This window comes from Equus caballus, chromosome 10, assembly GCF_041296265.1.
Source record: "Equus caballus isolate H_3958 breed thoroughbred chromosome 10, TB-T2T, whole genome shotgun sequence".
NCBI lineage: Eukaryota > Metazoa > Chordata > Mammalia > Perissodactyla > Equidae > Equus > Equus caballus.
The window spans coordinates 16,542,158-16,565,744 of NC_091693.1; the positions used below are offsets into that span (position 1 = coordinate 16,542,158).

The following is a 23,587-nucleotide window of genomic DNA, read 5'->3' on the forward strand; positions in this document are numbered from 1 at the left end:
TTCAGTGCTCGTGTCTTTATTTCTGGATGATACAAAATAATAAACTTAAAAAACACCCAAATCAAACATCCTAAGGGCTCTCCCAAAGCAATGTGACCCCTCTTCCCACCCTGATAAATAGAGACTTCTGTCAGTCCACCCTCCCGCCCCCATAACCCCCTCTGCTATAGATATACTCTGGGTATATATTACTCTACTCGGCAATAGACATCTCCCGAAAATAGAATTCCAGCCCTACCACCTGCCTCAACTCCGGCCCCATGTCCCTGGGACCACCACCCCCACTTCAGACCACCCGCCACTGCAGCACACTGGTGTCCTTGCCCCCCGTGGTCAGGACCACACTGTCATCCCACAAGAAGGCCACATTCGTCACATGGCTGCTGTGTCCGCCGTATTTGTGGCTGGAGGCCTGCGATAGGGAACAAAAAGTGAAAGGAGTTCGTCTGTCTTGTTCACCACTGCCTCCCCTGCGCCCAGGCACACAGTAGGTGCTCAATAAATATGTCTTGAGTTAATAAGGATCAAAGAACCGAAGATCCCAGAATTGCCGAGGCTCAGAGCTTTAGCACTACAGATTATGAAATTCATCAACTTTCAGGTTAAGAAAGACCCTTGGGATCAAACCACCGCCCTCCTGTACAGATGGGGAAACTAAGGCCGAGAGAGGGCTGCCTCAATCTTGCCTGCTTGTTACCTCCACCCTGCAGCCCCCCAGAAGGACTCACTCGAGGCTGACAGCAGGGGTAACTAAACAGGTGGACTTTGCCAAAGTCATCAGCTGAAACCAGCAACTTCCCATCGTGGGAGCGGGCCACAGCGTTGATGTCGGTGCCATCGGCTCCCTCGGACCAGATCCCTGTGGGCAAGATGGGGAGTAGGGGGTGGTAAGATGTCAGCTGGGGCCGGGGACCCCCCCCGAGGCGAACAGGCCCCAGCCCCAGCACCCCGGCCTTCATCTCACCGAGCCCATCTCTAGCCAGGATTGAGAGTTGGAAACAAATGCACATCTTATTGTGTCCCTCAACTGCTCAAAACCTTTCCGTGGTTACCTGGTGGCCTCAGGAGAAAGCCCAGGCTTCTCACCATGACTGCCAAGCTCTGCCTGGCCTGGTCCCCCCCACTGCTCCAGCCTCAACCTCATCAGTGCTCCCCTTGAACTCTGCAATAATTGAGCCATCCTGCCTTCCTGCATTGCTCCAAATGCCAAGCTCTGTGTCACCTCTGGGCTCTTGCACGTGCTATTATTCCCTTTGTGTAGAGAGGGAGAATGTATTTCCCCATCCTCCAGGTCCAGCTTGCATGTCCCTTCCTCCAGGAAGCCCGCCCTGACTCCCTCCCAGGCTGAGCCACATGCCCCCTCTGGCCTTCCTTGTCCCAGCCCGGTCTACAATTGGGTTGTCTAGGAACAGATCTGTCTCTTCCACTGGACTGTAAGGCCCAGGATGGCAGAGCCAGGGCTGTCATGGTCACCATGGTGTCCCAGCACTGCCTAGCCCAAGGCTGGGCACGGAGGTTTCAGGGAGTATGTGTTGATTGCATTGATGCCTGAATGAATGGGTGGCTGGGACACTGGCAGTGTGAGTCTCTCTGCGCCAAGTGTCACCACCCATTTGGTCTCATTTCATTACAGCTCCAAGGGACCTGAGCAGTCACCTCACTCTACCCTTTCCTCTTACACAAATATTACCCACATGGGTAAGGGAGTGAGTTTCCCGTCCTGGAGGTAATCAACAAGAGAATGTGAAAACCACCAGTCAGGGATGTTTCTTGGAACTCCTGTCTTCAGTGGGACCTCCCTCATTCCAGAACTTACCAAACACCCCAAACCCCAGGACACAAGTAGCCGTGGCCCACTCCATGTTCCTCACAGCATCTGTACTAGTGATCTGCTTACAGGTGGCCGGGTCCCCTGTGGCGGAAAATGAGGGGAGGATTTCAGAGTGGAAAGAACTACTGACTCAACCCATCCATTGCACAGACAACGGATGCTGAGGTCCGAAACAGGAGGCCAGGGTCCCAGAGCTTATTCCACCTCTGCAGACTGGCTGAGGGGCACGATCCTGAGCCGTGACACCCCAGGGCCTGAGCAGGAGCATCTGCTTAGAAACCTGTAGCTTACCCATCCAACCAGGAAGGGGAGGAATTAATTACAAGTGGGGTCCACCACGGAGGAAACCAGAAGCAGGAGACCAACCAATCAAAATAGCCCCTGAATACAGAACCAGAGGAGAGAGACTTGAAGCCCCCGCCTCCCCTCCCAGAATTCAGGGAATTCTCTGCAAATCGCACATGCAAATAGGTAGGCTGAGGGGCCAGCCCGGTGGCACAGTGGTTAAGTTCCCACGTTCCACTTCTCGGCGGCCTGGGGCTCGCGGTTCAGATCCCGGGTTCGGACATGGCACCACTTGGCAAAAGCCATGCTGTGGTAGGCGTCCCACGTATAAAAAAAGTGGAGGAAGATGGGATCAGGGTCAGTCTTCCTCAGCAAAAAGAGGAGGATTGGCAGTAGTTAGCTCAGGGCTAATCTTCCTCAAAAAAAAAACAAAAATAGGGAGGCTGAGGGAGGAACGCCTTTGGGTCTCGGAGAACTCACAGTACAGAATCTCGTAGTCCCCAGAATTGGTGACAAAGCAGCTGCTGTCATGGGCCCAATCCAGGTGGGTAATAAAGCTGGAATGGCCCTGGGAGAGGGAAGGGGTAGAGTTAGAGCTGGAGGGGACTGGACTAGATCAGGAAGGGTGGAAGGCAAAATACAGAGGCACGGTGAGAACACACGGGGGCTAAAGGATACACAAGTCTTTGGAGCATGGGGGCGGGGCCAGACTACGGGGGGCGGGGCCAGACTGATGGGCGGGGCTAGACAAAAGGGCTTAGAACACACGGGAGTTCAGGACATGTGGGCGGAGCTAGACACAGAGGGGTGGGCTTTGAACTCCAGAGGCTGGGCCACACAGAGGGTCCACTTAGAACGTGAGGGGGTGGGGCTACACGAAGGGGCGGGCTTAGGATCCAGGGGGCGGGGCCACACAAGGAGGCAGGCTTAGGACACGGGGGAGGGGCAGGGGGACATGTGTGGGCGGGGCTAAGACTCCTTGATGTGATCAGGGCAGAGTCAGTAGAGTCTTGAAGCTGTGCTCCCTTGAGGTAGAAAATTGGTTAATTCTGCATCCCCTAGACCGGGTGGCGGCGCAGGCTGGGGGCCGCTGCCCACTCACCGAGCACTTGCCCAGGCGGCTGACCTTGCGGCCGCCCTGGTCCACCGTGTACACGTACACCAAGTTGTCGTGGGAGCCCACGGCCAGGTACGCCCCGTCTGGGGGAGGGGGAGGGGGGCTATGAGGAGGCACCCAGGCTCCGCGCCCTCCTTTCTCAGCTTCAGCCCCCCCACTATCCCCGACTCTTCAGCAGTTCCAAGTTCCATCCCTGCTAGAGTCCTGAAGCCACCCCCAGATCTTGCCGCAGAGGCTCCGCCCCTTCCCCCTGCCAGTAACTCTGAGCCTCAGTTCCCCTACCTGGCCTCTCCAGGGTCCCGGGCCCAGCCCCTTACCTGGAGAGAAGCTGACCACGGAGATCTGTTCGTTGCCATCTGTGTGGATAGCCACCAGGTCATGGGTCTCCGTGTCCAGCAGCAGCCATCTTTAAGGAGAGGGCGTGGTTGGGGGAGGAGGGGTGAATGGATCTGGTAGAGAAGGGTGGCCATCTCGGGCCTGAAGGAAGGAGCTCAGAAGTGATTTGGGAGGGAGGCTCACTCCAGGGGAATGTTGGGAGATGAAGGCCCAGTAAACAGTCAGAACCTAATTAATGTTCTCTGTGGGCTTTGGGGCAGGAGGGAAGAGGGTGTGGTCAAGGGACAGTCCCCGGGGAGCAGAGACGCCCTCCCCACATGCCTTCCTCAGCTTTACCTGCCAGTGACTGTGCCCACCGCCAGGACAGAGCCACTGGGGTGGAAGCCAGCAGAGCGGGCGGGGTCCTGAGGAGGGAGAGAAGAGCCAGCGCTGAGAGCGGGGGTCCCCCATCCATCTGGCCACTCCCCTGCCTCAGAGCCAACTCTCAGCCTGGCATGAGGCCTCTTACCTCCCGCAGCTGCCCTCCAGGAACGCACTGCCCCAGACACCCTGGAAACCATCCCCCTTTCCTTAAACACGCCGCTCCAAGGGAAAACATTCCTGCTGCCACTGTTGATTTTGGATCCTTTGCTGCGCCTTCTCTAAATTCCCACCACTTGATTCATCCAAGATGGTTTCCTTAGGTAATTTTCTAGAAGCAAGACTATTGGGACAAAGAGTAGCCATATTTTTAAGACTTGATATCTAATGCCAATTTGCTTTCCATAAAAGCATATCAGCTTAGCACCAGGCATGTCCGAGTGCCTGTTTCCCCACATTTTTATTGAATACGCAGCACTGGGTATTACCCAGTTTTAAATTTGGGGGGCATCTTGGTTCACAGGCAATAGAGGATCATGGAATCAGACCTGGATTCAGACTGTGGCTCTGACATTTCCTAGTTATATGACATCAAACTACTTTCCCTGTCTGCCTCAATTGCCTTATCTGGCAAATGGGAATCAACACTTTCCAGGATTTCCTACTGCCTCGTGGAGGCTGTGGGGAGAAGTTAAAAGGACAACGCAGGGAAAGTGCTAAACGAGTTTTTCTGGGTGTGATCCACAGAGCCCCGTAATCGGATTAACCTGAGGGAGCTCATTACAAACGGCAGACTTCCGGTCCCAAACTCAGACCTCCTGAATCTGACTCTCTGTGCCTGGGTCTCAGGATTCTGTGTTTCTAACGACTCCCAGGGGATCCCAATGCCCCAGCAGACTGGAGAAGTGCTGTGCTGAGCTCAGGGCCTGGCATATCGTAGGTGCTCAATTAAGAGAACCAGGATGAGGATTATATACATGGCCCTAACCATTTCCGGGGTCTACCATCGCGATTCACAGAAGTCCAAAGGCCATCAAGTGTTCCAGGAGCAGAGAAAACCCTGGAGGGATTCCTGGAGCAAAGGCTCAAAGGGTGGTGTCGGGAATATGGTGGACTGACCTTCTAACTGCCCTTCCCATGCTGCACAGGCAGGGAGCTTAAAAACTACACTGCCCAGAATCCCTTGCAGCTCGGGTTCTACTGTGATTTGGTTCCCACAATCAGCTGTGCTTTTGTGCCCTGCAGAAGGCAGAAGCCCCACCCCTGCCACTTCTACCGACCAGTTGGGTTGTGAAAGCAATGAGACTTGCTATGCCAACGCCCCGGGAGCCGTCACTAGCCTCGTGCACACAAAGGCAAGGGCACAGAGTATCTGTTCTTGGCTAGCGCATATGTGGCCAATATTGGGTCACTTTAAAGCAAAACAGTCCAATAGAACCTTCTGCGATGTTGGAGATGTTCTATGCCTGCACTTTCCAATATGGTAGCCACTGGCCACATGTGGCGGCCGAGCCCTTGAAATGTGGCTAGTGCAACTGAGGAACTGAATTTTTAATTCTATTTATGTTTTCGAGTTAATTTAAGTTTGAATAGCCACATGTATGAGGCAGTGTCGCTGGAGCCAACAGTTCAAGCAGCCACAGCTTCCTGTTTCCTAAGTGCAGCTATGACAATAGCATTTTCTTGAATGGAGTGGTTCCTGACTCCCCACCCTCCTGCCTGTGGCGGAGGCCGTGGACCAGTCGGTTGTGTCGTGTTGATGCCTGGAGCCCTGACATGTTCTGTTCTGTGCTGTTCAAAGGGTATGTCGAGTCCCTTGTCCCCTTACCTCAATGCTCCTGCTCCACAGGGGCTGGTGGGACTCCGCACTCCACAGATGCACCAGCTTATCCTGCCCGCACGTCACAAACTGTGCCTGGCTGGGGTGCGCGGCCAGGCCCCACAGCTCCTCCACGTGGCCCTGGCGGAAAGGGGAGACGGCAGCATGGAGACCGCCCACCCAGGCCCTTTCCCCACGCGCCTGATGGCAGAAAGCCATGCGGGACCAGCGCCAGCCACACATCCTGCCCCACAGGTGACCCAGGGAAGATCCCTTCCCCAGTGTCTGAAGGAGGCCACCCACAGAGTGTGGCTCCAGGCAAATGGTGCCCCTCCCCCCAGCCTCTGCCCTCCAGGCTGCACAGTGGGAGGCAAGAGAGCATGGTGGGGAGCAGCCTGAGCTTGGGGGCCAGATGGTGCCCCCAAGACGGCTGTGGGACCCCGAGGCGGGTAGTCAGCCTGGCAGGTCTGACCTCAGCTCTCTGGCTGTTACCGTCACCTGGGCAGGCAACTGCTCCCTGCAGCCTCAGTTTAATCCTCTGTAAAATGGGCCTGATCAGTGTACGTGTCCCATGGCGGGGTTGTGCTCACGCAAACCATGGACGGAAAGTGTATGAGGCTGGTAGAGATGCTGCTCACAAAATGGAAGTGGCTATTGTTAATAACCTATTATTAATTAATAAATAATAAATAACATCAATCATCAATATGAGTATGATTTATAGTAGCATAATAATTAATGTTACTAATTAATGTAATTCTAATAACATGTCACTATATTAATAATATACTTAATAAGATAGAGTATTGGTGATCTTATTAGGGGTCTCTTAGGTCCCTTCTTGGGACACCTGGAAATTCCTTCCAGCCCTTGTTTTTCTTTGTCTTCTTCCACAGAATCTAGAGCCAGAACAGGATCTAAAGGTAGCAGCCCTGATTTCCTCTAATCCATATGAGGGAAAATTCATGGCGGCGGTGAAGGAACAGGGACCAGGAAGCAATGAGTCATCTGGGCCAAGAGGTTTTGAGCGCTTACTCTGTGCCAGGCACCGTTGCTGCATACGAACCAACTCAGGAAATCCTCCTAAAACCCCATGAGGTTGGTTTGTTATTCTCCCATTTCATAGAGGCACAGAGAGGTTACTCACTTGCCTAAATCACACAGCTAATGATGAATGACAGGGCTGTGATTTGATCCCAGGCAGTCACGCTCTAGAATCCATACTCCTGACCACTATACTATACTGCCTATTGGTAGGTGGGTTTTTAACTGGGTGGGGGTAGGGTTTTGGCACACAGGAGGGAGGACTCCAGAGGACCTTCCCAGATCCCGGGAGCTGGAGACCTGGGAGGTGCGTGGCCTGAGGTGTATGTGGCCTGTGTGACAACCTGCCAGGGCACTTCCCAACAGCAATGGACACCGCCCTGATCAGAAGGGCAGGGGCAGCGCCTGGGGCCCCCCTGCTATGCTGGCAGTTAACCCATTGCTGGCAGTTCTGGGAGGGGTCCTGGGTCGGCGTGGGGTGATGGAGCGGGAGCAGGTAAAGGGCAGACCAGTGGCGTTTGCCAGGCCAGAGGAAAAGGGATGGGGCAGGGAGGGGAGGGGACGTGGGAGTGGGAAGAAAGGACGGATGGATGGTGCCGGGAAGAGGAAAGATGGCTGGGGAGGCAGGGGGCGGGTGCAGGAGAGCTGCCCACCTGGATGAGCAGCGAGAAGCCAGTGTGGATGGAGCCCTGCAGGATGGAGTTGCGGGTGGTCCCCACGTACAGGGTGTCTTCCCGGCCCTCTGCCACAGTGCGGACAGGGCCGAAGTCCTCCGGGACCTGGGTGGGCCAGAGGGGAGAGGGAGGGCAGAGGAGCGTAGGATGCACATGGGGGTGGGGGTAACATGCCAGGGAGGGGAGGGTCAGCATTAGGGGCCCCAGTGGGATGTGGGGAGGTGTCCTCACCTTCATATGAGTCTCTCCCCCTCCTCACCTCCACCTCCTGCAGCTTGCTGTAGTCGGATCCCCAGAGGACCACTCGCCGATCACGGCCCCCTCCGGACACCAGCGTCCCGTCCCGCAGGGCGCAGAGCCCAAAGACGCCGCCATCGTGGGCGCCCAGCACCGCCTGTGTGATGCGGTTGCCACCTGCGGGGCGGCCGGGGCGGGGGTCAGCATGGGGAAGCTGCCCTGTACTGACCCCCAAAAGCAGCTCAAACGCTCGGGCCTACATCCAGCCATTCACCTACCTTTCCATTCTTCTATCCACCCTTCCACTCACCCATCCAACCATCCACCACCCATCTACTCCAACACCCTACCACCCTTCCGCTAAGCCGTCTAAACTAACATCTACCCATCCACCCATCCATTCACCATCAATCCACTTCTCATCCATTCATTCTGTCTTTCATCTGACTACCCAGTCATCCATCCTTCTATCCAAACATCCACCCATTTTCCATCGATTTTCCCATCCTTCTGCCCATTCACCCACGTATCCACTCATCTGTCAGTCTACCTATCCATTCATTCACCCATTAACCCATCCAATCAACAGTTACTTAACTAGCATTTACTCTGGGCCCAGCCTCATGCTGGGTGACAATGGCGACACACTGGTGAAGACAACCTCAGATCAGTTCCCTCCTGGGGCTCACAGTCCACTTTCGGAGACAGACCCACTACCAGTCCATGACAACCCAAGGCGGTTGGGGCTGGGATGGGAAAACCCAGGAGACTGACTGTGGAACCCTACAGAAGGCACCCAGCCTGGTAAGTCAGGGAGGGCTTCCTGGCGGAGGAGACGGCTGAGCAAGGATCTGTAGGTTAAGTAAGAGCTGGCTAGGACAACAGAGGGTGGAAAAGTGTTCCAGGCAGAAGGAACAACGTGCACTAAGGGCAGAGAGTAGGAGGGAGCATGGATTATTTAGGGAACAAAAAGAAATCTGGTGTGACTAAATGTAACACGCAAGGGGCGAGAGAAGGCAGGGCCAGACCCCGCAGGGGCTTGATGCCTCGGTGAGGAACTTGGACCTTGTCTTGAGGGAACCGGAAGGAAGGACGGATTGGGCAGGGGAAGGACAGGGTTAGAGTTACCCTGGGTTCTGAGAAGAACCAGAATTGGAGGGGACCAGAGCGAAGGGCGCCAGACCAGGGAGGGGGGCGGGGCAGGGACTCAGAGGCGGGAAGCAGCATCCCTCTTTAGCTGCCATCCTTGAAGACTGAGATGCGATGCCACGTGTACCGACACCATCTTGTCCCCCTACGAGCCACCCGCCCATCCAACTCCCCAAAGCCCCCAGGCTGGACCCACTGGTGGGACAGGGGCTGCGGAAATGAATCAGAGCCAGTCTCTGCCCTCAGGGGCCTTACAGGCTTCGGGGAAAGACACGCTGCCAATTATTCTGAGCTTATTCTCAGCGGTCTGATCTCAAGGAAAGCTCAAAGCAACCCTGTGAGGGAGGTAGTGATCTTATACCCATATTCCAGATGGGGCAACTGAGTCATATTCCAGATGGGGCAACTGAGTCTCAGAAGGCACGTGACTCTCTGATGGCCCCATGGAGGGCACGCAGCACTGCTGAGACCCGAACCCAGGCCTGTCCAAACCCCAAACCCACTCCTCTCCCCCCGCCCCTGCCTGGGGGAACCCCCCAGGGCGCCGAGCTCCTCCAGGTCTGGAGAACTGGCACTTACAGCTAATTCCTGCCTCCCCCACAGTTAACAGGCAGGAAATTGAGGCCCAGAGAGGGCAAGGCTTTCCCCAAGGCCACGGAGCGACACCTGGCTCAGGCCTGTCTCCCATAAACCCGTGTGCGGCGGGGCAGGTGGCCTAAAAAACCAAGCGCCCTGGCTCCGCCCAGCTCAGCCTCTTGCTGGGTCTGGGTCATTTCCCTTCTCTGGACCCAATGTTTTTCATCTGTGAAATGGGAATAATATTCGGTCCAGCCTTGAAGAAGGAGCATAAAGTACGCGAAAGCAAAAGTACTCAGGCCCAAAAACGCACTCATTTCTTCCCACTGTCCACCGGCTGGGACAACCCATTCATTCCTTTATTTACAATTCACCCAAAGGCCAGGGCAAGCTTTATTGCTCCCATGAGCCTTGGCTGGGACAACCCATTCATCCATTGGTTGGGACAACCATTCATTCATTTGCTCATCCATCCATTGGGAAGCCAATCAACTCATATATTCATTCAGTAATCAATGTACTTCCTGGGACAATCCATTCTTCACAACACATGAATCCACTGGTTGAGCTAACCATTCATTCATTCATTCATCCTCTGCCTAGGAAAAGACCTATTCATTCATTCTCAAAGTCATCCATTAGGGGCCCACCATTCATTCATTCAGTTATCCATTACCTAACCATCCCCCATGAAGGAGGGCAGCACACTCATTTACCCATTCCACCATCCACTGACAGGACAACCCTTTCCTTCATTCATTCCCTTATTCATTCATTCATTGCTCTGGGACAAACAACCTTTCCCTCTAGCCATCCACAACGGGGTTAACCCACTCATTTGCAATTCAAACTGGATCCCCAACCTTCGGTTGGCAGAGGACAAGGGTGGGCAATAAGTAAAGGTTTCATGGGGCTGGGACACTGGAGCGGAGCCTTGAAGGCGAGGTCGGAACTGGACAAGGAAAGATGTAGCCTGTTTTATCACGCGTTCCACAGCGGCAGGGTCAGAGGAAGGGGGCCAGAGCCAAAGGGGGTTCGGGACAACACAGGTGGGGTGACACTGACCTTTGCCCCAGACATAGAGGTTCCCCCCAGAGTCCCCGGTGACCACATCGCCGCCCTCCAAAAAGGTCACACACAGCACGTACTTCGGTTTCTCGTGTTTCTATGGTGAGGGACACGGAGGTGTCACTGAAGAGAGTGGCCACCCAGTGCCCATCCATCCTCCAGGACTGTGGTCCCGGCCCCCTCCACGCTTCCGGGTGAGGCCCTGTGTGGAGCACCACCATCTGCAGCCCGCCTCCATGTAGCGCTGGCGTCGCCTACAGTTTCTGACCATCCTCTCTCCCTTTCCCAGCCCTGGACCACGTCCCGCCTCCTCTCTCTCCTCCCTCACTCTGTCTCCCTCTCTGTCCTCGGTTTCCCCTGCTGTCTTCCCTTTGGGCTCCCTCCCTCTGCCCCGCCCTCTCTCCTCCCCTCCCTGTCTTCGGTCTCTCTCTAGGTCCCCTTCCTGCCCTCACTCCGCTTCTCAGTGTCTCTGTTTCATCTCTGTCTGCGCCTGGTCTTCTCAGGGCCCCTCTTTTTGGGGTGGAAGCCCCAACTCTCACCAAAGGCAGCGGGAGCCCCGTCTGAGGTGCCCCTGCGTCTCCCCTCCCAGGCCGTCTGAATCCCGCTCAGATTCTCTGTCTCGGTGCCCGTCTCTCTCGGGCAGCTGGCCTCTGACTCTCTGTGTTTATCCATAATATCAACAACCTCAGCACCCGTGCACTGAGCATCTACTATCTGCTAGGAGCTGCTAGCTCTTCATCCCATTGGTCCTCACAACCTCGAAGACTTAAGAGGATCATCCTCCCGGAATGAACAAGGAAGCTGAGACCCAGGGGCGACATCTCAGCATCCCCACAATCCCCAGCCTCTGGGACCCTCTGGGGCATCTGGCTGTCTGCCCGGGTGTCCCTGCCTGCCTCCTTCAGGGCCAGCCCGTCCCCACAGCCCTGGCACTCACCTCAAAGAGGCCCTGCCGCTTGCTTAGGCTGCCCCCCTCCAGGCTCCAGAAGTAAATGTGGGACTTCCCGCAGGTGATGAGCAAGGTGGGGTCTGTGGGGTGAAAGGTGGCCACCAGCACGGCCTCGTTGGAGCACTTTGGGGAGTGGGGAGATTCTGAATGAGGACCTCAAAGCCACCAGGGGGGGCCACCACACCCACCCGGTGGAGGATTGCCCTGTACAGCTGTGTGGGTTGCGCACTGCACACTCTACCTGCCTGTATCTTTCCTATATGAGCAAACTAAGGTATGGGAGGCAGGGCCAGCCAGCAAAGCATTATTGCCTTCTTTATCAACATAACAGCAGACACTTGGAGAGCCCGACTCTGCACCAAGCACTGGGCTAAGCTGTTTACATCCATTAACTCCTTTAACCCCACAGTACCCTGTGAGGGGAGGCTCATTAGTGCCTCCCTATGACAGATAAAGAAGTGAGGCTCAGAGAGGGAAAGTCACTTGCCTAAGGCCACACAGCCAGGTAAGAGTCATGTCCAGAATCAACTCACCTAGGTCTGGCGCCAGAGCCCAGCCTCTCAACCACTTCTCTCTCCCCAAACCACAGGCCCCGTTCCAGAACCTGGGTCTCCTCCCCCTCGCCCAGAAGAGGCGTGTGACCTTGGGGAAGGAGCTCTCCCCTCTACCATGGCTCAGGTTCCTCATCTGTGAAATAAGCCACCACCCAGACATGCAAGTCAAAGTCTGTCTAGACATCAGAGGGCCGTAGAATTGGCAGCCAACTCATAGAAACACTTCTGTAGACGCAGGTCACCCACCCCGTTTCCCAACATCAAAGCCAAGGCCCTACCAGGAAGATGCTACCCAATTTACAGATGAGGCAACCAAGGCTCAGAGAGGGCAAGCCACTTGCCCAAAGTCACACAGCCAGCAAACAGCAAAGCCAGGACTCGAATGTGGGTCTATCTGATTCCAGACTCTTAACCTCTGAGATCTGGCCAGTCCCACAGGGGCACCCCAAGGAGAGGGGATGAGAACGGTCACCCCACCTTGCCATCCACCACCTTGGCCTCCTTGGCCCAGTCCCACACGGACAGCATGTGGTCGTTGGATTCATCCACCGCACAGAGCAGGTTGCCTCCATTCTGGGAGGAGGAGAGAAGGGGAGAAGAGGGGCAAGTGGGTCAGGATCCATCCCCTCCCAACACCTTGCCCGCTGGGGCATCCGCCGCTCAGGCCTGTTTGAAGACTTTCAAAGGCCCTGGCCCCCATCCAGGGGCCATACCCACATTTTAGAGGGTTTTTTCTAATTTTCCCTTGGAAATGACTCGTCCCTAAGAAATTCATCTAACTGACCCTCAGCTACAATTTCTCTGCAGCCATCACACAGTCAGGAATTCTCGCTGAGAGCATCGAATCTTCATTTTCATACGGAAGGACTTTTATGTGTAGGAAATGAAATAATAAAGTCGCCATAATTTTTTTACACCTTTAGTGAAGCCCAGGTTACTTTTGATTTCGCAGGGTTTTTACTCCTCCCCCCCCACGCCCCCCGACGAACTTCGGCAAAAAATAGCTTTTTCCCCCCAAAGCTCTGAGATGTCTCCCTAGGCCTCAGAAAGCCAGCGAGGCTCTGCTGCGTAAACTATCTGTGGGGGGTTGTTTTTATTCGCCGATCCGTTGCAGACCAATACTTGGGTAAAATATGATAAAAATGCCAAAATCTGATTTGTGTTTTTTAAAACCCACCAATCACACACGTGGACGTTGCGGGAATGTCAGACTTCTCGACAAATTCCTAAAGGCTTACTCTGGAATTCTGTACTTAGCTCCGCGTCCCACCAACACCCATCTGAGACCGTGCAAGGAACAGCGCGGCTTCAAAATGCCTAAGGGATAAGGACCCTTCCAGGAGGAAAGGTGGTGCGAAAACTAACGTGACAGCACGAACGGATCGAAGGGGATCACTGAGGACTTTGGGGGCAACCAACAGATGGAGCCCTGGAAGGGGGCGTGGCCTGCGCCCATGACGTCACAAGGAAGGCGTGGCCTCCATCCCAAAGGGGCGGGTGAGGGCTGGCATGGCACTTACGGATTTGGAAAAGCCCACACAGCACACGGCTCTGTCAAACACCCCCAGGCCCAGCACGTGCAAGGTGGAGAGGGAAACTGAGTCCCAGATGCGCACGTGGGGTGGCAGCGGCTGCAGGAAAGAGAAAAAAGCCTGTTTCCTGGGGAGCCCGGCTGCCTGGCCCCCGATATCCCATCCCAGGTCCTGCTGCCTCCACTCTGTTACCTTCCCCTCCTTGGTGGTGCCCGCCACCTGTCCAGTGGCGATGGTGACCATATCCGGGTGGACAGCCAGGCTGAGGAGAGAGAGGCCAGATGGGCAGGGCTCAGGGAGGGAGGGACCCCTCCGGCAGCAGGCCACGATCGGGATGCCTGGTTATTCATGCCACAAGTTGGCTGAGTGAGTTATTTAGTCGATCAACAGTTACTTAGTCCTTCAGTAGCAATAAGGGGATATTCTCTGGGTACCAGGGCTCAGAAGCAAGACTCAGGCCTGGGGTCTCTAATTCAAATGCCCACGGGGCACAGGCCTGTACTACAAATGGTGGCCAGGAGACTGCGGCCACTGAAAGGGTGGCCACGACAGGGCTCCAACAGGCTGCGGGACCATCTAGGGTGCCAGCTCGGAGTTTCCAAATTAAGTGAAAACTCCAGGCATTTGAGTGAATCCCCCGGCGTTTGACATATTGATGGTCAGTCCACATTGTCTCCCCTGAATTCAGCCTGCAGGCTGAGCCCCACCGCCCCTAACAGCATCCGGAGCTCTCTGGCGTCCCCTCCCAGGCCTCACCACTTGATGTCATCGTTGTGCCCCAGGTAGTGCCGCTGCCTCTGCTCCTCCACGCTGTACAGCACGGCCACGGAGGCCACAAAGTACACTATCTCCCCCGTGGGCAGCAGGTAAAGGTTGGCCCGGCAGTCTCGGCCGCGGTAGCCGTAGCTGGAGATGCCCGGGCCGGTTAAGGAGCCTGTTTTGCATCGCACGTGCTGACGGACGACCGGATTCAACAAGGTCATCGGAGCTAGGTTTTCCTCCTTCCACTCCTACACTTGAGGGGGGCTGAATGATGGTACCCCCCAAAATATGTCCACCAAAATATGTTCCAACCCTCGGGACCTGTAAATGTGACCTTGCTTGGAAAAGAGCCTGAAGATGTAATTAAGGATCTCAAGATGAGATCATCCTGGACTATAAGGGTGGGCTCTCAATCCAATGACAAGTGTCCTTTTTATTTTTTTTTTATGGTAAGGAAGACTGGCCCTGAGCTAACATCTATTGCCAACCTTCCTCTTTTTGCTTGAGGAAGACTGTTGCTGAGCTAACATCTGTGCCCATCTTCCTCTATTTTGCACGTGGGACGCCACCACAGCATGGCTTGATGAGCGGCGTGTAGGTCGGCACCTGGGACCCGAACCCACAAACCCTGGGCCGCCAAAGCAGAGCGTGCAAACTTAACCACTTTGCCACCAGGCTGGCCCCCAAGTGTCCTTTTAAGAGACAGAGAGGAAAAGACATGACACGGGGTGGAGAAGGCCAAGTGAAGACAGGCAGAGAATGGACTGAAGCGGCGACAAGCCAAAGAATGCCAAGGGTTGCCAGCCGCCACGAAAAGCTAGGAGACAGACGTGTTACCAATTCTCCCTCTGAGCCTCTGGGGGGAGCGTGGCCCTGCCAACACCCTGACTTGGGATTTCTGGCCTCTAGAATTGTGAGAAAAGATTTTTCTGTGGTTTTAAGCCATCAAGTTCGTGGTAATTTGTTACATCAGCCACAGAGAATGAATATAACCTCCTGTCCACCCCCTCCCCCCAGAAGGATTTTGTTAAAACTTCTTAACACCAAGACAGCTCAGAAGCTTCCCAAGGGTCCCATCTCACTTAGAGCAAAAGTCATAGTCGTTGCAAAAGCCCAGGCACGAGGCCTGGCCTGATCTGGGCCGTGGTTCCTCGCTCAGCTCCAGTTACACCAGCCTCCTCCCTGTTCTGACCTCAGGGCCTTTACACCTGCTGTTCCCTCCACCTAAGTATTCCTCCTCCTCACCTCTCCATGGCTCCTCACCTCCTTCAGGTCTCTGGTCAGCTCCTCAGAGAGGCCTCCCCTGCCCAAGTTGTTTAAAACTGCAAACTCATGCACCCTCACTGCCCCCTCCCCCAGTCCCCTTCATATTTCTGCAATGCACACATCAGCATCCCACATGCTGTTTAACTTATTATCTGTCTCCCCATCTAGAATGTCTGCTCCATGAGGGCAGGGATCTTTGTCCATTTTGTTCACTGCTGGATCCCCTGCGCCCAGATCAGAGCCTGGTGGACAGCAGACATATGAATTCAGTATCAGTATCTGTTGAAGGAATGGCTGACTCTCCCCCCACCGCCCCCGTGTTTAGAACCTGCTGTGGCTCCCTAGTGCCGTCAGAGAAAGTCCAAGCTCCTCCCACTGGCCTGGTTGGCCCCTCCCTAGCCTCAGCAGGGCTCCTGCCCTCCCTTTCTCTCTGATCTTAGAGCGCCTCAAAATGCCAAGGTCATCACCCCCACCCCAGATCTTGCCCTAACCTTCCTCTGCCTAGTACACTCTACCTGCCCCCCTTCTCAGCTATGACTCCTCAGAGCAGCCCTTGGGCTCGCTTCCTCCACTAAGTGGACTCACCCCACTTAGTAACCATCTAGTCAGTTAGTTAACTGTCCCTATTCGCCACTGAGACTGAATTCCACGGTGGCCCAGACTGGGCTGTTCTGTTCACTGCTAGAACTCCTCCTCTGGGAAGCCCTCCCTGACCCCCAGGCTGGGTCAGCTGCCCCCTCGGGGTTCCCTGGTCCCAGCCCTGCCCACTGTGTGTTGTCCCTGTCAAGAAGCCCGTCCCTACACCGGACTGTGAGCCCGAGGTGGGCAGACCCTGTCATGGTGACAACTGAGCGCCCAGCCTTTGGCTCCAGACATTCAGAAAATATTTGAATGCGTGTCAACAGGGGTATCCTGACCCCGTAGAAACGGCTCCAGCCATAGTCATCTTAGACCTGGGGAGCCTGAGGCCCGCCCTGACTTCTGAAGCGTCCGCTGTCTGTCATCTGATGCAGCCTGGCATGACGGCGTGGTGTTCGTTGATTCTCGTGAATATTTCCAGCTGCCTCGAAGAAGCGCTGGGCTCCAACATCCTTGCCTGCTCCAGAGTGGAAACCAAGGCCAAGAGAAGAGGACAGGGCCTGGGTCCCTAGGAGCCGAGCCCAAGCCACAGTGGGCTTTGTGGAAAAGGCTTCGGGCCCAGAGTCAGAGTTCTTGCCTCAGATCCGCTCTGACTTCCCAGGAGACGGCTCTGTCCCCACTCTCAGCCTCGGTTTCCTCATCTGGAAAGTGAGGGTGATAATTCCCAACCTGCAGGCTTCAGAGAGCTGTCAGAGGCCACTGGTGGCAAAAACACATGCCCAATTCTAGAAAAGAGAAGGATCCTATTATTCATCGTATTTATACGTAAAAGAATTTAGAGCAGCGCCCGGCATATAAGTGCCCCATGACAATTAGTTAGGATCTTATCAATCACTGTTTATGGAGCACAGATTATGAGCTCAGCATCTTGACGCATGGTCTCACAGCCCCGTGAATCTGCGAGCATGACACCCATTTTACAGAGGAGGCAAGTGAGGCACAGAGAGGCAAGGTGACTTGCCCAGGGTCACACAGCCAGCCAGACGCCAGGCTGAGGTTTCAACCCACTTCTGCCAGGCTCCAGGACGGGGTTCTTAACCATTACCAACTTCTTCTGTTTCTCAAACACACCAAGCTCCCTCTGGCCACAGAGCCTTTGTACCTGCCACACTCTCTGTCTGGAACATTCTCTTTCTAGTTCTTTCTATGCTGGCTCCTAAGTACTCAATTCTCAGCTCCAAGGCCCTCTCCTCAGAGAAACCCAGTGACTCGCCTCCCGCAAGCTTCGGTTACTGTATTCCCACCATTTATTACTAACTGAAATTATCTTGTTTGTTTAATCGCGGGCTTCTGTGTCATCATGGATCTCCCAGAACACAGCTCGCATGCAGAAGAGAATATGACATACGGAAAGAGCTCAGCAAACATTTGCTGCTTAAATGAATCCGAAAAGGTCATTTTAGCCAAGCCCCTTCCTCTGCGCCCTCCTGAGTCCAGGAGGAGTCTTGACCCCGCAAGCCACCGAGGCCTGGGCAGAGGCACCTGTGATACAAAGCCTTCCCCACCCTCCTGCTGAAGCCCCACACCAGAAGGACTTCTGTCCCCTCTTGACCGGGGGGTGGTGGCGGGGGCGGGGAGGAAGGGTCTGAACCAGAAGGATACACCCAGTGCAGCTTGAGGCGGCTGGAAGGCGGCTCCGAGCGCGTGTCCAGGCTGTAGGTGGGCGCCAGCTCGTCCGGGATCAGCATGAGCACGGGGCGGCCCCTCAGGAACATCTTCACGGAGCCCTCCTCTGCTGGGACACGCCCCAGAGTTCAGGCGCTGACCCCAGCCCCCATCCCTATTTCCTCTCCCCTTCAGGCTTCAGTTAAAAAAAAAAAAAAAATAGGTGGGGAAACTGAGGCAAAGAGGCGACAGCTCAATGGCCAGGTCTCCCGACCTCCAGCTGCCAGCCCCTCCCCCTCTCCTCACTCACCCATGCTGAAGATAACTTCTTTGGTTTTGCTGTCCGGAAAGGACCAAAAAAAAAAAAAAAAAGCGCCCTAATTAGCAGGCAGGTCAGAAAAGGGGAGAAAGGGCTCCCCCACCCCACTGCTCCCCGAGGTGTCTGCTGAGTAAGGGGGGCCGCGTAAGGAGCGCAGCGCTGCCTCTCTGCAGGCCGTGTGCTTTGCTCGGTTGATCTTGAAGAGCCTAAGACACAGGCCCAGAGAGGCAGTGAACGCCAAGGATCACACAGCACGAGGTGGCAGGGACGCAGTCCTGGAAGAGGGGAGTCATGAGGGACCCCTCCCTCCTTATCGGCACGGCTCTCCCATCGCTCCCCGCCCCCCAGTCCCCCAGTGCCCCACACTGCAAGCAGCAAGGGAAGGGGCGTGTCTCCACAGTCCCTCCGCCGGCGGAAAGGGCTGAGGTTCGCCGGCCTGGGTCTCTGGAGACCGGGGAGACCTGGGATCCAGGCTCCGGGAGTGCGGGGAGGAGGGGGTCTGCGAGAGGGTCTCACCCCGGTCCAAAGCTACTCATGGCGGCGGCCGGCGGAGCTTCGGGGCCGGGGGTGGAGCCGGGGCCAGCTCCGCCGCTTCCGGCCCTGGGAGGTGCCCGCGCCGCCGCGCCCTGCCCCGCCCTCCGCGGCTGACCCCGGGAGCCGGCTGGCCACGCGGTCTCAGGTCCCGAGCTGTGGGATCCTGAGACCAGGCTCTTTTGGGGGCTGGGGGAGAGCGTCGTTTGAGAACCTGGACTCGGGGGCGTGTCTGCCTGAGTTCAAACCCCAGCTCGGCCGCTTCCTCGCAGTGGGGACAAATTGCCCAACCTCTGCCTCCGTTTCCTCTTTTGAAAAATGGGGATAATAAAAGTACGTACCTCCCGGGGTGTTTGCGAGGGTTGAGTTGGCTAATAGATGTAAAGTGGCTGGAGTAGTGCCTAGCACATAGCGCTATGTACGTATTTGCTATTATTTGAGTGGGGTTGAAATGTGTGGTTTTTGACCCCAGTCCCTCCTTAGTCCGGCCCCCAAGCCCTGACCACGCCCACTGCACCGTGACTCCACCCTTGGGTTTTTGCTCCGCCCAGACCTTCAGTATGGCCACGCCTCCGGGGAGTTGACCACGCCCAACATTCTGATCACACCCACCTCTCCTTCCGATCCTGCCCCTGACTCAGTCTTTTGATAACTGACCGCACCCCCGGGGCCCTCCTCTCCGCCTCTGGTCTCTCCTTGCATTCTGACCACGACCACTTCCACGTGATCCACTCTCTTGACCCCGCCCCCTAAGATTTGACCACGCCTACCCGTGGCCCCGCCCAGCCTTCCAGCCACGCCCACTTTCGCCACGCGGTGCCCCAGGCTCGGCTCCGCCCCGCTACTTGCACCTGACACGCCCCCAGCAGGTCACAGCCCCAGGGACCCCTCCCACCCCAGGTCTGATTCCACCCAGGCTAACACTCTGGCCACGCCCTCAAATGCCAATCACGCCCCTCCCTCTGATTCCCCCAATTCCCTGCTGAAACTCCTCCGAGGCTTCCGCCCTGGCCCCAACCCTGAGACTCAGCAAGGACTTTCCTTTACCTTAATAGCCACGCCCACAAACCTGGCTCCTCCCTGATTTCTACTGTCACACCCGGGAGACCCTGACAGTCCACGGCTCCTAGGTTCTAGCCCAGCCCCTTAAGTCTTTGACCACGCCCCTGAATGTTGGCTCCGCCTTTCCAGGCCTTCCGCTTCGCCACGCTCTCTCAAGATTGGTCCCTCCCAACCCCCGGCACTGCCCTCGCATTCTGAACCAGATGACCCCGCTCTGGGTTATCACCTCGTGGCCTAGGGCATCGCCCTAACTTCCCCATCTTTCTCCATGCCCATCCGGGGTGCTGGCCCCACTCTCTGTGACATGACCCCGCCTCGGACACCTACCCTTCCTTTTTGGCGCTACAATTGCTGCTAGAGGATGTGGTGCGGCTTCGGGGGTCCTCTCGGCGCACGGAGGCGAGGCGCTCTGGTGACAAGTAGCGGCGGGCACTGCGAAGGGAGAGCACACAGTTAGGGTGGAGCCTGAGAGGCCAGCGGGCGAGTGCGGGAGGCTGAGAGAACGTCCCCGCACCTTCCACCGCTGGAGTTCGGGCACATGAGTCCATCCCTCTCCGTAAAAGCAGCCTCCGTCTTGGAGGAGGTTTGGGGGATCCTGGCTTCCGGGCCTTACCTGCGCCCGGAGGCTGCCTCCTTCTTGGGGGAAGATGGGGACGTGGCATAGCCGCCCACGCGCCGCGGTGGTCCTGAGCCATTGAGGGGCGTCCTGGTGGGAAGGCCTTTCAAGAGCTGACACACTGGAGGGGAAGGGTTAGAGGATAGAAGGTGAGTGTGAGATCCGTGCCCTGGTCCCCCCCCCCCATCTCACCCCTCCAATCTGGAGAAGATACCCGAGGCTGTGGTGCCCAGGCGCGGAGGCGCCCGGCCCTTGGGGGTGCCCCGCGCGCGCAGCGCAGCGCCCTGCTCTTCGCATGCCCGCAGGCGCCTCAGCGCGTCCGCCAGCGCCGCCTTTAGGACCGCCAGCTCGTCTTCCTGCAGCTGCAGCCGCTGCTCCAGCGCCGACACGCGGTCGTCCACCTCCATGCCGCTCGTGCCCGACAAATTATCATCTGGAAGGCCGGGAAGCGCTAGCTGCTGGGGTCACCCAGGCGCTCCAACGCGCCATGTGCCACTTTCGCCTCCCCGGGTCTAAGGGAGGCCAGCCACTCCCCCTTCCTCTCCCACAACCGGGGCCTGGCACGCTTGGAGATGAGCCAAGGAAGATGGCTCAGAGGGGGAGGAAATCCCCACCGCTCTCAGCTCTTGCCCCCACACTCCTCTCTGCCGCAGCGCCCTGGAGGTGTGACCTTAGGGAAGTCCCTTCCTCTCTTACCTTCTAAGATTCTACGAATCAAGAGCCTCTCGACTCTGGTTTTAAGATTCTATGACTAAGATGCTAAATATCTGTGAGTGATATCGACATTTTAAGAGTGACACCAACTTATTCCTAGTGACATCAACGTTCTAGAATTGATCTCCAATATTCTCTGACGAATCTCAACATTTCATCGCGGGTGCTAATGCTCCCTCTCTGTTTCTAAGACTTTCCCAGCCAAAAGATCCCGCCTGGTCCTCTCCCCTTCGCGCTCTCTCCTCACCAAGGGGTTCGACCCCAGAGCCCGCCGCAAGGACAGAGTTTCTGCGGCCCCTGGCGGCGGACTTGGGGGTTGCAGGTAGCGCATCGCAGACCCAGGAGACCCACGGGAGGGAGAGGCGGGCGGGGATCTGACACCCAAACTCTCTTCCCAGCTGGAGCTTCTCTCTTCTGTTCCCTTCCTTTATTTCGCTTCTACACCCCACGCCCCAGATTCGGCTCTCCCTCTCCTCTCCAGCCCATAGGTACCGCCAAATAACTCCTCCACCGCGCCCCCCATCGCCCATTTTCCAAAAGTGGGAGGGCGGAGGACCGAGATGGTCCGCCTCCCCTCTTCCCTCCCAGACCACTCATACCCAGACTCATTGCTGGCCACAACCGAGGACGCCCTGGCTCCCAGCCGGGTGAAAGTAAAGGTGGTAGCATTAACAGAGACGGGGCGTAGAGGTCGCAACTGCCATCCCGCGTCTGTGGGCCGCCCCACCCGGCCGCTGGGCTCCGCAGTGCAGCCGTCCGTCCCTCCCCTCCCTCCCCCCGCGGCCCAATCGTCTGCCAGGCCTCGCCCGCCCTGCCCCCCACCCACTGCCGGACCTGCAGTGGAAGGTGGGGGCCTCCCGAGGTGGGAGGGGGAGCGCTGTCAGGACTCGGAACTCCTAAGAAGAGGGAATCCTGTCAGCATCACGTTTTGCAAAGGAGGAAACAGAACGGAGGTCTGGGCAGTGTGCAAAGACTCGCCAAATGTCACACAGCCAATAGGTGAGGGGCCATCACCTCTCGCTGAGCCCCCTCTCACTTACCATTAATACTCATACCCCCCACACTGAGATCTGTTGTAGTGAGCTCACATGTGGCAGGCTGTTCGTGGAAAACACTGAACACATTTCCCAGCTCGTGTGCTCAGCGAATACAGAATATAATTAACTATTATGATGGTACTTAACGCTCCGGGAACTCACAGTTGCAGTATTATACCCATTTGAAGAGGAAGGGGATTGAGGCCCAGAGAGGTGGAGTTACTTGTGTATGCACACACAGCCTTTCAGCAGCGGAACAGATCTTCCACCCAGGCTTGGGCACCCTGTCATTCCGCCTCTTAGAGGGGCAGAGGAAGATGCAAGGAGCGTTCTGGTCCTCTGCCAACTCCAGTGGTCCCTGGCACTGGAGTGTGTGGCCAGGGTAGGGGGCTTCAAACTGGAAGACAGTCCCTTCTCACGGCCCTCTGAGGGGAATGGAGGAGTTTTTGCCTTGGCCCTTCAGCCCCTACCCAGAGAGGCCAGTGTATTCTGAGGCCTTGGCCTGCCCCCCATCCCCCACCCCACCCCGCCCATGACTCAAGTCTTTGGCGCCTCCTGCCCATTCCCCCACCTTCAGCCTTTTTGCCCAGAGACCAGCCCCCACTTATCCTCCAGTCTGCCCTCCCCTCTGCCTCCAGCTCCCCTCATCTGGGCCTGACACCCACCAATGGCCCTTCTGGTATCATACCCATTTGTCTAGGGAGAAGGGGTGATTCTAATGGGTGGGAGAGGCGGGGCCTGAGGATTTGGGGGGTACAGTGGAGGTAAAGTCCTCTGGTCGTCCTACCTGGTCCCACATCCAGCCAACAAGCTGACACCAGATTCCATCCTCCCCCTAATCTGTCTGTCCCTCCTCCAGGGAGAAGGGTGAGGGTCCCACGGGATCGAGAGGGGAGAGGGAGGGCAGGGCTCCAGACCTCCAGGCCTCCCCCCGCCCCTTTCAACCCCAAGCTCCTGAAGGTTCTGCCCCTTCTCTCCATCCAGCCACCTTGGGAGAAGGGGAGGGTGGAAGTGGGTGAGGGACTTCATCAGGGCTTCGGGGATCAGGGACCTTGCTCTGGGGTCAGGATCCCTCTGGGAGAGAAAGGGGATCTTCAGCACGGGGCGAGGATGGACACTTGGGAGGAGGAGGTTGGGGCAGGAGGAGATGGGTCCAGCCCTGAGCGGGCCGGGGTCAGAACTGAGGAGGGGGTCTCACCGTTGCAGTATTGAAGCAGCGAGGACGTGTCGTAGAGGCCGCAGAAGGCCGGGCCGCGCTCCGCCATCACCCCGCCACAGCCACCGCCGGCCCCCCCAGCCCCAGCCCGGGCCCGGTCGCCCCCCCAGGCCCTGCCTCCCGTTGCCATAGCAACACCCTTCGTTCCAGCATCCCCGGCTCGGCCCGCCCGGCATCAGGCGGCCGGAGCCGGGCCTGGCACCGGGGTCATCCCCCAGGATGTTCAGAAAGGGGGGTCGGGACACCCCCTGCCAGGCTCCCCAACACAATCCTCGGGCTGGGATTGGTT

The 23,587-nt window shown here is 56.7% G+C and overlaps 1 protein-coding gene across 1 annotated transcript; it reads right to left on the bottom strand.

The window, feature by feature from the left end:
* Window positions 1–23,587, bottom strand: EML2 (EMAP like 2). Its single transcript, XM_070223032.1, is given in 23 exon segments — window positions 1–412; window positions 729–859; window positions 1,817–1,912; window positions 2,597–2,684; window positions 3,219–3,316; window positions 3,551–3,639; window positions 3,906–3,973; window positions 5,758–5,889; window positions 7,446–7,571; window positions 7,726–7,880; window positions 10,494–10,593; window positions 11,434–11,568; window positions 12,477–12,572; window positions 13,520–13,630; window positions 13,724–13,793; window positions 14,288–14,437; window positions 17,801–17,930; window positions 18,114–18,142; window positions 20,043–20,147; window positions 20,329–20,452; window positions 20,546–20,764; window positions 23,281–23,403; window positions 23,406–23,587. Coding segments are annotated over 23 exon segments (2,547 nt in total). The 5' UTR covers window positions 23,452–23,587; the 3' UTR covers window positions 1–286.